Below are 17,043 nucleotides of genomic sequence, written 5' to 3'. Positions count from 1 at the left end.
TCTGCTCATGGGAGTTGTGCTCAGTAGATACCCAGGGGACACACAGTGTGTACTACATGTGGCTTTACAGATGTTAGAGGATTAAGTGGAATTATCTGTGAACAGGTAGAGTAAGAAGGAATTAAAGGCATTCAACTCATTCATGTACAAAGCCCCAATATCCTCAGTTCCGCATGCAGCACTCAGCCAGATGTAATCATAATGCAATGCTGCCCTCTAGTGCGATGCAATATAACACCAAGACAATACTAAACCAAAGCAGTTACTGTAAAATCATTATTTATTCAAACTTTTTTTTAATAGAGAAAATGTGTTTTTCTTTATGCTGTATGGGTAAATTCTCAATTCTATACAAAACCATGTGTAAAACTTTAGGTGTAACATTTACAAATATACAGGAAGAAACTCCACTTTCTTAAGTCGGAGGACACTGTCAGTCGCTATTGAAAGAGTAAAAATGCGTGTTGGTGGGCAGCTACAAAAATAGAAATCACTTTCAGGTAGATGTATGTTTGGTATAGCAATACGGGTTAAAAGCCTTCGGAAGCCTATTTAAGTTTTAGAAATCAACAAATGTCAAACTAATTTTAAAAGAACAATTTAAAAGATTAAAAAACAACAACAACAACAAAAGAAACCTCTCTTCACACACTGAAATCTACACACCCAAAACTGATTTTAAACATATCCTATGCAGGTAAATGCTTGTTGTTTTGAATTTAAGCTACATGAAACCACTGAGGTGTCACATGAAATTAAATAAATAACTAAACATTAATTTAAGCTTGCGTTTAGTAAATAAATATGCAGAAAAAAAAAAGAATCAAGTAATGGAGATGACAGATACAGAGCGAACTACTGCTTCATGAGTTACAGCAGGGTTAATTGCTTCGGGATGGCTATATGGCTTATTCATAGTTAGGAAGGCAACTCAGTAGGTTACACAGTTTGGAGTTCAAACTAATTCAGTTAAATCAAAAATAAAATTCTTCAATAAAATTAGTTGGTGGTCTATTAAATCAAATGCGCTGATTTCCATTGCTTTAATGCCTAATGCATATACAAATAATATGAAAATAAACTGTACTGTGTGACAGTGCATAATTGTACAATAAGTCATTAGTTCAAACATAAACCTTTCCTCAGAACACATGTAATCAGTTTTTGCACTTTCTTGAAAAGTTGTACAGGGTAGATAGTCGCATTAGTCCATGACTGCTATGAAACAAAATAGGCATTATTTGAGGAGAGAGGTAGAGAGGCCATCCAATATGGCTACTACTGTACTCAGCTTATCAGGTATATCTGAAAAGCCTTGAAATGTGCCAAGTCGCTGCGCTCCTCCTCTTCATTTATGAGAGTCTCTTATGCTCTCCGTGCGGTGGGAGCCGTTGGTCTCTCCACATACGTTTCCCTCCTCTCCTCTCTGACATCAAGCCTATTTGAGAAAGCCCTTGTAGAGGAAATGGGAGTGACTGGTAGATCTCTCGTTCTCCAAACAGAAGAGCAGGTCCCTGAGATTGACGCGTGTGATGCGCTGCCGTGTCGGTCTGGATCCTGATGAGCCAGCCCCACCAGACAGAGAGGAACCTGTTCCTGATCCCTGCAAGATGGGAGGGACAGAGAGAGGTTTAGAGGGGGGCTTGTGGTATCTGTAATTTGTGTAGTCTGATCAGAAGACCCAAAGAATAATTTGCATGCACCTTTACTCACATATCTTTCATATTTTCACATTAAAATTAATAATGTTGACCAATAAGGAGCAGCAGAGTGGCTGAGTGTGCGCACTGTTTGAAGGCACCGTCTGGCTGGGGCCCTCCTGTGCAGAGTTTGCATGTTCTCCTGCATGGGTTGCTACAGATTCCCCCCACCCTCCAAAGACATGCAGTTTAGGTCAGTGATTCCCAACCAGGAGCACTTGAACCCCAGGGCTCTACTTGTGCAGCTGCTAGGGGAGTTCCCAGCTGGCAATGGATGTCAGTAAGACGTTAAATTTTGGTTGGCATGAAAATCGTTTTGCCAATTTTTTAAATGTCTAATGATTTTAGAATCTCAGGGTGTGTGGGCGTTAACATGGGGTTTTGTTCTCCATACGTTACAACTATCCATCCATCCATCTATCCATTTTCTAACCCCTTATCCTCTTGAGGGTCGCAGGGGGGCTGGAGCCTATCCCAGCTTACATTGGGCGAGAGGCGGCATACACCCAGGACAGGTCACCAGACTATCACAGGGCTGACACATAGAGACAGACAACCATTCACACTCACATTCACACCTACGGATAGAAGCCAGAGTACCCGGAGAAAACCCCACACTGACACGGGGAGAACATGCAAACTCCGCACAGAAGGACTCCCACACCCGGGATTGAACCAGGAACCCTCTTGCTGTGAGGCGACAGTGCTTTTGTTCTATTTTATTGCCTGTTTTATTGTTTATATTGTATTCTAATTTACATATCCTGATCATCTTTTTATACTTCTTCTGTGTGGAGTGTGGAGGAGGCTACAACCACATTTCATTATGCAATCCTGTATTGTGCAATGACAATAATCAGTCAGCATACTCGCCAGTCTCCAGAAATCATAGCCTAAATGATGCTGATCAATCACCATGAGTTCACTTAAAAGTACGAAAACTTGAAAACATCCTTCAGTCAGCTAAGTTAAGTGTTTTGACACTAACAATAGCTTCATTTTACAACATGCTTTTTCAAACAGTGGTTAAGGTATTAATGCCAGCTGGGCAAATTAAACATTAAACATACATCAAACGTGTCATTTTGATTATTTAGTTTACACACTTTCTTCCACATATCAACCAGTGTGTTGGTGACTGACACATTAAAAACTTTTCACACAGCTCCACTGAAAATTGTCAATCACTTAAAAAGTTCTCGCTCTGCTTTTAACTCCCTCAGGGATGTTCTTTCATGCCCAAGTGCAGCCCAGGTTTACCAGCGCCACAAGTGCAAACTACCGAAAGTGTGATGGCACCTGTTTGGCAGGGCGCACCAGACTAAGATCTGGCCAGACTGCTGGGTTCACAAACCCGCAGTGTCCTCATGTGCACACAGAGAAGCAACTAACCATTGACTTGTGGAGGCAAAGAGATAAAAACAAACGCTCTGTATGGAGAAACTACTGGTAGCTGCTGATTGTGAGGACTGACTGGATGGATATCTAACAAAATGCATGATTAACAACTTGTTGGATAAAACACCACAAAGTGAGAGTGGTAATCAGTCCCTACTGTTTCTAAACATTTATAGGCACGTGCAGTTTGGCCTAATTATTAGTTAGAAATTTGTTTTTCTCTCTGTGAGAAAATGGACACCTGGCGTGCAACATGTGACAAGTGTTAATTACATGAATCTTAGAGTCAGTGTGTTGAGAGTTGGCAGCCCTGCAGCTAGAAACGGGGACATTTCAGGGGACAGCTCCAGCTGGGGACAAGCCACCAAAACAGGGACTGTCCTGGAAAACAGGGACGTCTAATCACCCTGTGTTTGGAAGATGTTGGATTTTGGTAACTTAACAACACAACATAAAACCAATAAAATATTGAAACAAAAAAAATAATGAATGGCTGAAATATTAAGCTAAAAGTAATGAATGAATGGCTGAAATAAGCTAAAAGTAATGAATGAATGGCTGAAATAGTAAGCTAAAAGTAATGAATGAATGGCTGAAATAGTTAGCTAAAAGTAATGAATGAATGGCTGAAATAAGCTAAAAGTAATGAATGAATGGCTGAAATAGTAAGCTAAAAGTAATGAATGAATGGCTGAAATAGTTAGCTAAAAGTAATGAATGAATGGCTGAAATAGTACGTTAAAAGTAATGAATGAATGGCTGAAATAGTAAGCTAAAAGTAATGAATGAATGGCTGAAATAAGCTAAAAGTAATGAATGAATGGCTGAAATAGTAAGCTAAAAGTAATGAATGAATGGCTGAAATAGTTAGCTAAAAGTAATGAATGAATGGCTGAAATAGTACGTTAAAAGTAATGAATGAATGGCTGAAATAGTTAGCTAAAAGTAATGAATGAATGGCTGAAATAAGCTAAAAGTAATGAATGAATGGCTGAAATAGTTAGCTAAAAGTAATGAATGAATGGCTGAAATAGTTAGCTAAAAGTAATGAATGAATGGCTGAAATAGTAAGCTAAAAGTAATGAATGAATGGCTGAAATAGTAAGCTAAAAGTAATGAATGAATGGCTGAAATAGTTAGCTAAAAGTAATGAATGAATGGCTGAAATAGTACGTTAAAAGTAATGAATGAATGGCTGAAATAGTTAGCTAAAAGTAATGAATGAATGGCTGAAATAAGCTAAAAGTAATGAATGAATGGCTGAAATAGTAAGCTAAAAGTAATGAATGAATGGCTGAAATAGTTAGCTAAAAGTAATGAATGAATGGCTGAAATAAGCTAAAAGTAATGAATGAATGGCTGAAATAGTAAGCTAAAAGTAATGAATGAATGGCTGAAATAGTTAGCTAAAAGTAATGAATGAATGGCTGAAATAGTACGTTAAAAGTAATGAATGAATGGCTGAAATAGTTAGCTAAAAGTAATGAATGAATGAATGGCTGAAATAAGCTAAAAGTAATGAATGAATGGCTGAAATAGTAAGCTAAAAGTAATGAATGAATGGCTGAAATAGTTAGCTAAAAGTAATGAATGAATGGCTGAAATAGTACGTTAAAAGTAATGAATGAATGGCTGAAATAGTTAGCTAAAAGTAATGAATGAATGGCTGAAATAAGCTAAAAGTAATGAATGAATGGCTGAAATAGTTAGCTAAAAGTAATGAATGAATGGCTGAAATAGTTAGCTAAAAGTAATGAATGAATGGCTGAAATAGTAAGCTAAAAGTAATGAATGAATGGCTGAAATAGTTAGCTAAAAGTAATGAATGAATGGCTGAAATAGTACGTTAAAAGTAATGAATGAATGGCTGAAATAGTTAGCTAAAAGTAATGAATGAATGGCTGAAATAAGCTAAAAGTAATGAATGAATGGCTGAAATAGTAAGCTAAAAGTAATGAATGAATGGCTGAAATAGTTAGCTAAAAGTAATGAATGAATGGCTGAAATAAGCTAAAAGTAATGAATGAATGGCTGAAATAGTAAGCTAAAAGTAATGAATGAATGGCTGAAATAGTTAGCTAAAAGTAATGAATGAATGGCTGAAATAGTACGTTAAAAGTAATGAATGAATGGCTGAAATAGTTAGCTAAAAGTAATGAATGAATGGCTGAAATAAGCTAAAAGTAATGAATGAATGGCTGAAATAGTAAGCTAAAAGTAATGAATGAATGGCTGAAATAGTTAGCTAAAAGTAATGAATGAATGGCTGAAATAGTACGTTAAAAGTAATGAATGAATGGCTGAAATAGTTAGCTAAAAGTAATGAATGAATGGCTGAAATAAGCTAAAAGTAATGAATGAATGGCTGAAATAGTTAAAAGTAATGAATGAATGGCTGAAATAGTTAGCTAAAAGTAATGAATGAATGGCTAAAATAAGCTAAAAGTAATGAATGAATGGCTGAAATAGTAAGTTAAAAGTAATGAATGAATGGCTGAAATAGTTAGCTAAAAGTAATGAATGAATGGCTGAAATAGTTAGCTAAAAGTAATGAATGAATGGCTGAAATAGTTAGCTAAAAGTAATGAATGAATGGCTGAAATAGTAAGTTAAAAGTAATGAATGAATGGCTGAAATAGTTAGCTAAAAGTAATGAATGAATGGCTGAAATAGTAAGCTAAAAGTAATGAATGAATGGCTGAAATAGTAAGTTAAAAGTAATGAATGAATGGCTGAAATAGTAAGTTAAAGGTAATGAAGGAATGGCTGAAATAGTTAGCTAAAAGTAATGAATGAATGGCTGAAATGGTTAGCTAAAAGTAATGAATGAAAGGCTGAAATAGTAAGCTAAAAGTAATGAATGAATAGCTGAAATAGTTAGCTAAAAGTAATGAATGAATGGCTGAAGTAGTAAGCTAAAAGTAATGAATGAATGGCTGAAATAGTTAGCTAAAAGTAATTAATGAATGGCTGAAATAGTTAGCTAAAAGTAATTAATGAATGGCTGAAATAGTAAGCTAAAAGTAATGAATGAATGGCTGAAATAGTTAGCTAAAAGTAATGAATGAATGGCTGAAATAGCTAAAAGTAATGAATGAATGAATGAAATAATTAGCTAAAAGTAATGAATGAATGGCTGAAATAGTTAGCTAAAAGTAATGAATGAATGGCTGAAATAGTAAGTTAAAAGTAATGAATGAATGGCTGAAATAGTTAGCTAAAAGTAATGAATGAATGGCTGAAATAGTAAGCTAAAAGTAATGAATGAATGGCTGAAATAGTAAGTTAAAAGTAATGAATGAATGGCTGAAATAGTAAGTTAAAGGTAATGAAGGAATGGCTGAAATGGTTAGCTAAAAGTAATGAATGAAAGGCTGAAATAGTAAGCTAAAAGTAGTGAATGAATAGCTGAAATAGTTAGCTAAAAGTAATGAATGAATGGCTGAAGTAGTAAGCTAAAAGTAATGAATGAATGGCTGAAATAGTAACCTAAAAGTAATGAATGAATGGCTGAAATAGTTAGCTAAAAGTAATGAATGAATGTCTGAAATAGTTAGCTAAAAGTAATTAATGAATGGCTGAAATAGTAAGCTAAAAGTAATGAATGAATGGCTGAAATAGTTAGCTAAAAGTAATGAATGAATGGCTGAAATAGTAAGCTAAAAGTAATGAATGAATGGCTGAAATAGTAAGTTAAAAGTAATGAATGAATGGCTGAAATAGTAAGTTAAAGGTAATGAAGGAATGGCTGAAATAGTTAGCTAAAAGTAATGAATGAATGGCTGAAATGGTTAGCTAAAAGTAATGAATGAAAGGCTGAAATAGTAAGCTAAAAGTAATGAATGAATAGCTGAAATAGTTAGCTAAAAGTAATGAATGAATGGCTGAAGTAGTAAGCTAAAAGTAATGAATGAATGGCTGAAATAGTTAGCTAAAAGTAATGAATGAAAGGCTGAAATAGTTAGCTAAAAGTAATGAATGAATGGCTGAAATAGTAAGCTAAAAGTAATGAATGAATGGCTGAAATAGTTAGCTAAAAGTAATGAATGAATGGCTGAAATAGCTAAAAGTAATGAATGAATGGCTGAAATAATTAGCTAAAAGTAATGAATGAATGGCTGAAATAGTAAGCTAAAAGTAATGAATGAATGGCTGAAATAGTTAGCTAAAAGTAATGAATGAATGGCTGAAATAGTAAGCTAAAAGTAATGAATGAATGGCTGAAATAGTAAGTTAAAAGTAATGAATGAATGGCTGAAATAGTAAGTTAAAGGTAATGAAGGAATGGCTGAAATAGTAAGTTAAAGGTAATGAAGGAATGGCTGAAATAGTTAGCTAAAAGTAATGAATGAATGGCTGAAATGGTTAGCTAAAAGTAATGAATGAAAGGCTGAAATAGTAAGCTAAAAGTAATGAATGAATAGCTGAAATAGTTAGCTAAAAGTAATGAATGAATGGCTGAAGTAGTAAGCTAAAAGTAATGAATGAATGGCTGAAATAGTAAGCTAAAAGTAATGAATGAATGGCTGAAATAGTTAGCTAAAAGTAATGAATGAATGGCTGAAATAGTAAGCTAAAAGTAATGAATGAATGGCTGAAATAGTTAGCTAAAAGTAATGAATGAATGGCTGAAATAGCTAAAAGTAATGAATGAATGGCTGAAATAGCAAAGAGTAATGGATCAGTGGTGAAAAATAGCTTGGACAAATGGATGAAATAGCAACGTAATGGATAAATGATAGAAATAAAGAACTAAAAGTTATGGGTGAGTAAATGGCTGATATTGTTAGCTAAGAGCTATAGATACTTGACTAAGATAAAATTAATGGAATAATGGCTGAAACAAAAAGCTAAAAGTCATGGATAAATGGTTAAAATTGTTAACTTTAGCTAAGATAGCTCACTAAGCGTAAAGGACATAGCTAAAAGAAACAGATAAATTGCTGAAATAGTTAGCAAAGATAGTTAACTAGGTATAATGGACAAATGTCTAAAATGGTTAGCTAAGAGTAATGGATAAACGGCTTAAGTAGATAAACCCCACAACCCTGAACAGCACTGACAGTGTGACAAAAGAAATGTAATGGCTGAATGCATGTTAGCAAATGAACTGTTATCTTCATTAAAGTCATTAGAACTTTTTTTTCCTCAACGAGAGTAAGTTATGAGAGTGGCTAGTGTTTGACGCAAATCTGTTTGTGTGACCACAGACATAAGGTGGTGGTTTTGCCAGCAATGCGATGTTGATTATTTAGGAAGCCCTCAGCCATGGCCTCTGTTGCTTATAGAAAAATATAACAATATTTGTTAAAGTGTCTTTTCCAATGGTGTTTGTTTAATTTGGTAACAACTATCCCACTTATCATTCACTGCTATAGCAATTTGCATTGTACGTAACAGACAATACAACTCTGCGACATCGGTTTTTCCTGTTTTTCAATAACCATTATAAATGCAGAAAAGCCGCACAAAAGCAGCATTGTCACTGGGAGACAGGGAAGGTTAACGAATAAACACCATCTTCAAATTACTGCAACCTTTGTCAAAGTAAGTAAATAAAGAGAAAAGATGTTGCTCATTGTTTCCTGAACATTTGTTTTTCATATGCCAATTCCTGTCAGCGACAATTAAAGAACACAGGGCCATTTATCTGAGCAAATGGTTGGATGCTCATTTCACAGAGCAGGTGCTGCTCTTGTGGAGCTCCCCAGGGAATCCAAACAACAGTGCAAGATTCAACGTGGAGAGAAAGAAACCCCTAAACACTTAACAGAGCAGAACCTGACACGTGTAGAGATAAAGAAAACAATGTTCACCAAGGCGATCAAAATCTAGAACAGGCAGAGATTTGTGGTCAAAGGAGAAATCAATTAACGAAACCAGTGATATGTAGCAGGTAGGACTGAGCATAACCAGCAGCTGCAGCACGGTGAGTAAAGGTTTGTCATATTATGAAGGCTGTCTCGTTGTATTAAATGAATGTGACTGGTAACTTGTTTAAATGTGATCTGTAATTACAAGAGTCAGCCAACAATGTGCGTGAGTTCATGAGCCAGAACTAATGGGCAGCTTCATTATATTATTTTCTCCAGGTATGTGAAGAGCACAGACGACTGACAGCAGCTTTCTGTCAGGGTGGTGCAGGCTGTCAGTGAAAGCTCGTCACTAAATTAACTTTGTCTGGTGGATACAGTCACTGGAGTAAAGACCTGACTGCTAGCACTAACATTAGCTTTTCCTGTAATCAGTGTTTTACACTGACAAAGAAAGCAGCATTTTAACTGTACCCTGAAGTTAACATTGCTGTCACTGGCATTTTAACTTTGGTGTTTTGTTTTGTTGGATGATTTGTCTCTGTATGTGGCCCATGAACTAAAATGAGTTTGACACCCCTGATTTATGGTGACTTTGTGACAGGCTTAGCTGGCCCAGGATAAACACTATATGGGGAATGTACTGTGATCGGTGTTACCTCAGCTGCAGCAGAGGAGGATGGAGAGTCCAGAATCTTCCTCTTCTTCCTGGGGCCGATGGCTGCCAGAGCCGTCAGGTTGGCCTCCCTCTGTCTCATCTGAGCCAGCTCCTGCTGCTGCATCTGGACAACGCACACATTCCAACATGAAAATCAAGCATACAGGGAGTGCTTAAACATACAGAGACAGACACGAGTTGACCGCCCTCCTTCTCCAATCCTACCTCTTTTGCCTTCTGTTTCAGACGCAACTGCTCTGGGTCCTCTTGCCGGGCTCGAGACTGAAAGGCCAAAAAGCAAGACACATTAATAACTGATGCTGGCAGGAGAAAGACCAAAGCCCAGGGTGTGTTGGACTAGAGATGCAGTGTAATTTGGCTATGTTTGCGCATTCTGCATGAATATCTGCCATAGAAAAGTTTCTGAGTTTGAAAAGTGCATGCTATATCAACTACTTGTTTGTTTAAGACCCTGAATGGCCCTTATCCATCAACTTTAACATTTAGAGCTACATCATTTTATATTGCACTATAATTAAATAAAAAACACTTACATATGAATTTGTAATGTCACATACCATACATATCATCCCCAGTGCCATTTAATATATCACAAAGTACATTTGTTAGAAACTGTTCCAGTTACATTCTAACAGGCATCCAGAGGTTGAGTCAAAATCAATCGCAAGCGACCTTTTGTCAAACTTTCTAGAATATTAATGTGCCTCTGGAGAAGACAATATCTGCGAGATACTATAACACTAAATGAAGCCCAAACAAACCAGCATTTGTAACACACCTGCTTTTATTAATAGATGGGCTGATTTCATCTAAACATAAAAAACTGCTGTCACAGTATGGCCTTGAAATAATGAAACTGGATGTTTGAAACTGCTGAAAGTCCGTTTAAATCTAGAGGATCTTCGATGGCATGCCTGCTGAATGTAATAAGCCACGGCAAGAATGCATGTTTTGATGGTTACATAAGATGTTGTTTCAATCTCACAAAGAGTATTTCATCTAGGTATATATTACAGAATGCATTTATCAGTGAAAACACCAAAACCTCTCAGTCTATTAAAAGGCAATTTATTTATGCTCTATTTAAGAGCATGTATCTGAATCCACGGACGCTACTTACCACAAAGTTATTCCATTACCTTTAACTACAATAATCACTTGTGTAAATGAATTTCATAGATAACCTATGGACATATTATTGTGGAGTCTGTCAGTGATGCTGTACCTTAGCTGCCTTTAGGAGGATCTCTCTCTCCTGTTCCTCCTTCCGTTGTTTCTCTAGCTGGTCCAGCTGCTCAAAGAACTTGAGCTGAGCACGAACATCACTGCTCTGCTCATAATTGTCATCCTCGTGCTAAGACACAACAGTATCACAATGTAATCCCAGGAAAAAAAGGAAAGGATTACAGAGAAATTAGTGCATACTGTATATGAAATCAAAATGCCGTAAGATGTATCTGACATTTACACTAGTATGAGTCTCTCTATAATGACGCTGCAAACAAACCTTGAAATTGGTGTTTCTCTGCTGGGCCACTTGGGAAACCTTCTCCAGCAGGTTCTGGAGCCGCTGCTGAGTAGCGTGGGAGACAAAGTTCACCACCTCCGCACCCAGGTCTGTCACACCGTGCCTCCTACCTGAAAAAAAGAAAAAAAAAAAAAAGAACGTTGGGGCTTTAGGGGGCAGATGGATGGATGCTGTATTGTCAGCAACGTTGTAAGTATCTCACCTATCTCCTGCATTCTCCTCTGTAGAACAGCACAGGAGAGAAAAGCCTCGTCCTTGCAGGAATGTGTCACCGCTCCCACTAGTCCAGAGTTGGTTGCTAGGATATTAGCGCTTTCCTCTGATAGGTTCACTCCAGCCATGGAGGCCACATCGTTGATGTCGTCATCATCTCTGTAGACAGAGGTGTGGCAAGAATAGCACTGAAACTCTGCTAAATCACTATGAACTGCCACTTATTTCTCCAGCCACATAGCATTTTTAAAATATAAATGGTATGAACACAAGGTTTTTTTGCTGAGGGCGGTGAAAATGTACCAAAATTAAATGCTCCACCTCCAGGTGATGCTAATGCTGAAACCTGTGTGATTAAAACTGATCTGAATTCTGTCATCGTTCTTACTTGAAAGTACCACCAGCCTCTTTCAGCTTGTTCTTCTGAGCCAGAGTCAGGGCTGCAGCAGAGACTTGTTTAGAAACCACTGGCACCTCCGGCCTCACAGGAACTGGCAGAGACACACAAAATCACAATAAATACTGCAGGTCACCCACATAAAAATGCACAGACAGTGGTGTTTATACACTGACATCCTTACCTGGTTGCAGCTCTTTCAGCTGGACCTGCTGCTGTCCCAGCATGATGCGACCAGGGGCCTGATTCCTGAGAGTCACCATGGGGGTCGTCGGTAAGGCTACCTGAGGTCTCAGCATCGCTCTCTGCTGCTGAGGCTGGATAACCTTAAAGGGTGAAGTTCCAAATGCAGATCATTATTACCGCGGTGACATGTATGCTTCAATGTGCAATTTGAGGGAAAGGAAATGTTTGAGATGCATCATATTTTATATAAATGGCTCTCAAAGTTATAGATTTTAGTTGAGCTGATATCTGAGAATGCATTAGCCAGTTTACCAGTGAGGGGGTCTGTCCTGGTTTGCTAATGCCTGGCTGGAGCTGGGGCCTGCAGACTGGGGCAGTGAGGCGGGGCGCTGGGCTGCCCAGGACCACTGTGGTGGGGATGGGTGAGGTGGAGGGGACTGGACCTGAGGATGTCTGGGAGAGCTGACTCTGCTGGATGAAGGCTGCTGAGTCTGGAGTGAGCTGCCTCAAGGCTGGGAGGCTTCTCTACAGGCGATAAACAGGCAATATATATTACAGAAATGCACTCAAAGATGACATTCATTTGGCGATGGTTTCCTATGGTCTGAGAAAATATATCAGTGACAATAACAAGAGAATGTCATCTTTTTTACCTTGAGGAAAGGCACAAGGTAAGGTTGGGGTGAAGAGTTGAGCTCTTTGTACAATCTGCTGGTGAATTCCTCAGCTTCCAGTCTGCCCTCCTAGTACAATATACAGGCATAAAGAGCTCAGAGTGAGAGCTGTCACATTAGCAGGTACAGATGATGCTTCTCTTGGCTGAAGGTTTTCTACTCTTAAAGGTGCAGAGTGTAAGATTTAGGGGGCTTTAGTGGTATCTGGCAGTGAGGACTGCGGACTAAAACCAGCTGCAACTTCTCCTCATTAGAATTTCTTATTGTTCATTGTTTTTACAGTGAGCCAAATTATCTGCAGAGGTCTCTTCCTCTACAAAACAAACTGACCAGCTGATTAAAACCAGTAAGAACACTGACTAGAGCAGTTTCACATTACAAGGCTGTGTTTCTCCAATGCTGCTCAGCATCTTGACAGGCACCTGCTAACATGTGCTTACTTTTTTCCTCTAATAATTTTAGATTCAAAAGTTTGGGAGTTATCTGCAGAGATCTTTTCCTCACCAAAACAAATGGACCTTGTTATTTAAACTGGTAGGACACTGAATAAAGTAGTTTCACGTTATATATCAGTGTCTCTTCAACACTCTTGTTGCAGAGGGGATGCTAACTATATTGGCCACAAATCTAGAGCCAGTGTTTGGTTTGTCTGTTCAGGGTTACTGCAGAAACATGATGGTGCAACATGGTGGGCACTATAGATGAGGACCCGCTCCCTATGTAGACATAAACAGCTCATTCTAAGGTAATGAAAACACAACCACTGTTATTTCTCAGTGAGTATACACTGAAGAAAACACACTTATTATATCCCGTTTCTGCAAATATATCCCCCTAAATCCTTCACACTGGACCTTTAAAAGGACAGCTGGATTTTTTTTTTTTTTTTTTTACTTTTAAATAAATGACTATATTCTAGAGTTTTCATTTGTCCATATCCTTGTCAAATGACAAACAAAATATGGCAGCTGAGAGGTTTCTGTGTGTCTCCTGTATGTACAGCTCACTCACCAGCAGGTCCTTGACCAGCTCTCTCACACTGGCTGCAGTCTCTGTTGATTGCTTCCCAGTGGATGCCAGCTTGATCAATGTAGACAGGAAGTTCTTACATTTCTTCACATTCTCCATCGTCTCCTGCAAAAAACAAAACATTCAGATTATGAACAAATTAAAGTCTCACTTGTGGATAACCACGTTATACATCGCAGCATGCTTTTCCTTCCTTTATTATACTGTAATTGTCTTCAGCACATGCAGACACCCAGCTCTATCTGATCCCTTGAGCTTAATACAACTCACTTTGCTCACTGTTACTGAGGCAACTGTGGTCCCAGCTGTTTGGCTGACAGTCCTGGGGGTAATTCCTGGTACTGCAGCCCCAACTGAGCCCTGGGAAGACAGACATCACCATCATAATATGCTGTTTAGGTTGATCAAATGTTTCAGAACCCACTTTTCAAGTCATCAAAACAGAGTGTGGGTTTTAGAGTTGCTTCAAAGTTTATCAAGGGCATCAAACTTCAGGTTCATAAAGGAAACAGGTGCGCTTCTGCTGCGCTAGATTTCAGTTGGATGCTCTTCCTCAAAAGAAAATAACTACAATGTATTGGTTTTACGACATCAGGAAAGAAGTAAGCACTCCCGTGGTGCAATCATTTTGTGGTTGTTTTATTTGTAACTGGCAAATCTGCTGACGTGTAACACACATAAAACTCCTCATAAATAAGTATAATTCCTTCAAGTCTAGTCAACTCTACTATAGTAAATCCAGGAAACAAGGTTCAGGATTACCAATAAACCCAGACGATGGAGACATGTGTTCACACTATAAAACATCACATCTTCTAGAGAATGAGAGTTTGCATCATTTTCATGGAGGAAAAATACACTCATAAGATCCCTCTAGTGTCACATCCACACACAAGCCAGTAACATTATGGTGCACTATAACACAATATCAAACGCTGAATGAGGCATTTTGTACCATCCTCAGTTTGCAGCTTGCGTGAGTAATGGACACAAAACAATGTGCAACAAGCAGAATGAACATATGAAGAAATTATTTGACACCCACAGACGGGGTTACCTGAAGGATGGGAGGTCTGTGAAGAGTGGTGGTTGCCGTGAGTGACGTTGGAGCTGGACAGCCTTGACGGATGATGGTGCTGGGCGCCACTTGTCTGCTGATGATGGTGTTTCCAGGAGCCTGAGACAAGGCACAAAGCATGACACGATGTGCAAAACCCAGTTTTATAAAACTAGAAAACATTTACTGATTACATCTAAATACACCAAGGAAAAGCTGTATGTATGTATTTATAATTTATCACAAGTGGAGACTAATAATGCAACAAATTAATGTACTAGCACACTACTTTCCATACACCTACACAGATTGACTACAAATTGACTAATATTGTGCTCAACAGGTGTTTCCCTGAGCTGTATGCAGGAAGCTGAACATGAGCTTTAATACCAACCTTGACACTAAAGTGAGACATATATGTATATATGTATATATAAAGCTCTTCCTAGGCAGAATGTGTGATCTTACCTGGCCAGGAGGCACGCTTGTTGGCGCAGCAGCCCGAGGCGCCATGCCTCCCTGTGCCTGGGCCTGCATCTGGGCCAGAGCTTGCTGAGGAATCATCAACAGCTGTCCACTCTCACTGCGCACAAGCACCATCCCTGAACCATACATCATAACAGTTTAGTGTTATTTAGGGAATCTGGTGCACTGCTCAAAGTGGGTCTACGAGGATAATATTCAATAAGAATAATCATTCAGGGTATATTTTTACTATCACTGATGAGTAAAAAGTTCTGGGTTCACTCACCGGGGGGAAGCTGGATGTTATGTAGGCCTATACTGGGCTGTCCTGGAGAGGTCTGTGGGAGCCTTGGGGCCAGCATCTGAGGCGTCAGGGCTCGGATCCCGCCTGGACCGCCAGCTACCGTCGACGGAATCCGGGGAGCGCTGACGGCGCCAGGAGTGACAGCCGGCTGCGGTGCTGACTGTATTATTGTTGTGGGTGGCTCTGCCTTGATTATGTGCGACCCTGCGCTGACAGACACCGAGTTGGACGGCTGGCTGTTGTTTACAAGCGGGGTTTGTATGCCGATACCTGTGTGACCTGTTGTATTGGCAACCACTGCATGGCTCACATTATTGTTCCCATTCAAAGTTGCACCCGACCCCGCGGTTTGCATAGGCGGCCTGACGAGTGTCACAGTGGGTCCTGCAGCCTGGCTCACTGACGGAGCTGAAGCGACAACACTCTGTGAGTTCATGAGAGGCGTCTGAATTACACTGTTAGACGAGGGGTGCATTATTGCACTCGCCAGCCCTTTAGACATCACTGGTCCACTGTTGACAGCTGTGACAGTTATCGCAGTGCTGCTGCTGTTACCAGTGCCACTTGTCACTGCCGCCCCCCCGAGAGGGGCAGCGCTTCCTGAATTGTGAGAGTTCATAGTTTGGCTCCCATTGAAAGTCTGCACCGAGTATGAGCCTACTTTCCCCTGGTGATTGGGGACAGAAGTTGCACCATCACTACCAGCAAGTGTTTTGCCAGGGTCGTGTCCCGTGGTTGAGTCCGTGCTGGCCGTCGATGCATCCATAGCTGAACCATGGGGACCTCGCTATGATGAGACCCCCTGCACTTCAACTTGTTTAGAAGGAGCACAAACAATCTTAAATGTGATGGGACAAGACTCTGTCACGTCTACTGTTTCTCTCTGTCAGCTCCGGCGCTTGCTTTTCGTGTATACTCGGAGAGACAAAGAGGAAAACAACATTAGTAGTTACAGCGTACCTGCTTTGGCAATCGTCTTGACCAAGTCCCAGCTGGACATTAGCTCGCGCTACCCCCTTGTCCCGGAACTATAGCCATGTAATTACCGGCTGCCTCTTGCCTACCCCAGTGGTTGTTGTGACACAAGGACGACAGTTGTGACTCTACAGACTGTACAGGATGACAAACTACCGCTTTATTCACCTCTGTGTGTAAAAACGGCTCATCCAGCGGACCAGACCCGACCGCCATCTTCACACTCCTGCGAGCTTGTGAGAAGTGAGGGACTTACCAACTGACATGCGCGTGCGCACAACAACCAAACGTCTCCGTGCAGGGATTTCGGCGAGCTCTGATTGGGTGCTCCACATTCTAAAAGGCGGTACCAATGGCTTCAGCTGTCATTCCAGGGGATGCATGAGACGGAACAACATCGTATCGGAGACGAAATGTCTTCATCAAATGTTACATCGTCGACGGCCTCTTTCTACCAACACCTTAGCTCTTCCGTTTCAGAATTGTACCGTGTGACTTTCGGTAGAAAAATAACGTGGTTTACAACAAGCCAACAAACCGAATTCCAGACTTTACTCACTCTTGATGCGCTGTGCAAGATGGCTGCAGTGTTTTGGCCAACAAGTGAAGTTGCTGTTGTAAAGAG

At 39.6% G+C, this 17,043-nt stretch overlaps 1 protein-coding gene across 1 annotated transcript; it reads right to left on the bottom strand.

Annotated features, from left to right (window-relative positions):
- Positions 1 to 262: 262 nt before the first annotated feature.
- On the bottom strand, positions 263 to 16,460 carry taf4a (TAF4A RNA polymerase II, TATA box binding protein (TBP)-associated factor). The gene is made up of 15 exons (XM_033626959.2): positions 15,426 to 16,460; positions 15,143 to 15,276; positions 14,675 to 14,794; positions 13,888 to 13,977; positions 13,600 to 13,722; positions 12,568 to 12,657; positions 12,227 to 12,439; positions 11,913 to 12,054; positions 11,720 to 11,822; positions 11,321 to 11,490; positions 11,098 to 11,228; positions 10,816 to 10,944; positions 9,795 to 9,851; positions 9,571 to 9,693; positions 263 to 1,603 (listed from the first exon to the last, which is right to left on the bottom strand). Exons 1-15 carry the CDS (start codon positions 16,207 to 16,209, stop codon positions 1,439 to 1,441), a joined length of 2,574 nt encoding a protein of 857 aa, XP_033482850.1. The 5' UTR covers positions 16,210 to 16,460; the 3' UTR covers positions 263 to 1,438.
- Between the last annotated feature and the right edge of the window lie 583 nt (positions 16,461 to 17,043).

Source organism: Epinephelus lanceolatus, chromosome 1, assembly GCF_041903045.1.
Source record: "Epinephelus lanceolatus isolate andai-2023 chromosome 1, ASM4190304v1, whole genome shotgun sequence".
NCBI lineage: Eukaryota > Metazoa > Chordata > Actinopteri > Perciformes > Serranidae > Epinephelus > Epinephelus lanceolatus.
This window is presented reverse-complemented; position numbering and strand designations above follow the sequence as displayed.

Excerpts from the sequence above, each read along its gene's own strand:
- taf4a (XM_033626959.2), bottom strand. The coding sequence starts at position 16,209 with ATGGATGCATCGACGGCCAGCACGGACTCAACCACGGGACACGACCCT. Across the intron at positions 13,978-14,674 it reads ACAGACCTCCCATCCTTCAG|GGCTCAGTTGGGGCTGCAGT; the intron begins GTAACCCCGTCT and ends CTGTCTTCCCAG. Across the intron at positions 11,823-11,912 it reads GCTGAAAGAGCTGCAACCAG|TTCCTGTGAGGCCGGAGGTG; the intron begins GTAAGGATGTCA and ends TGTCTCTGCCAG.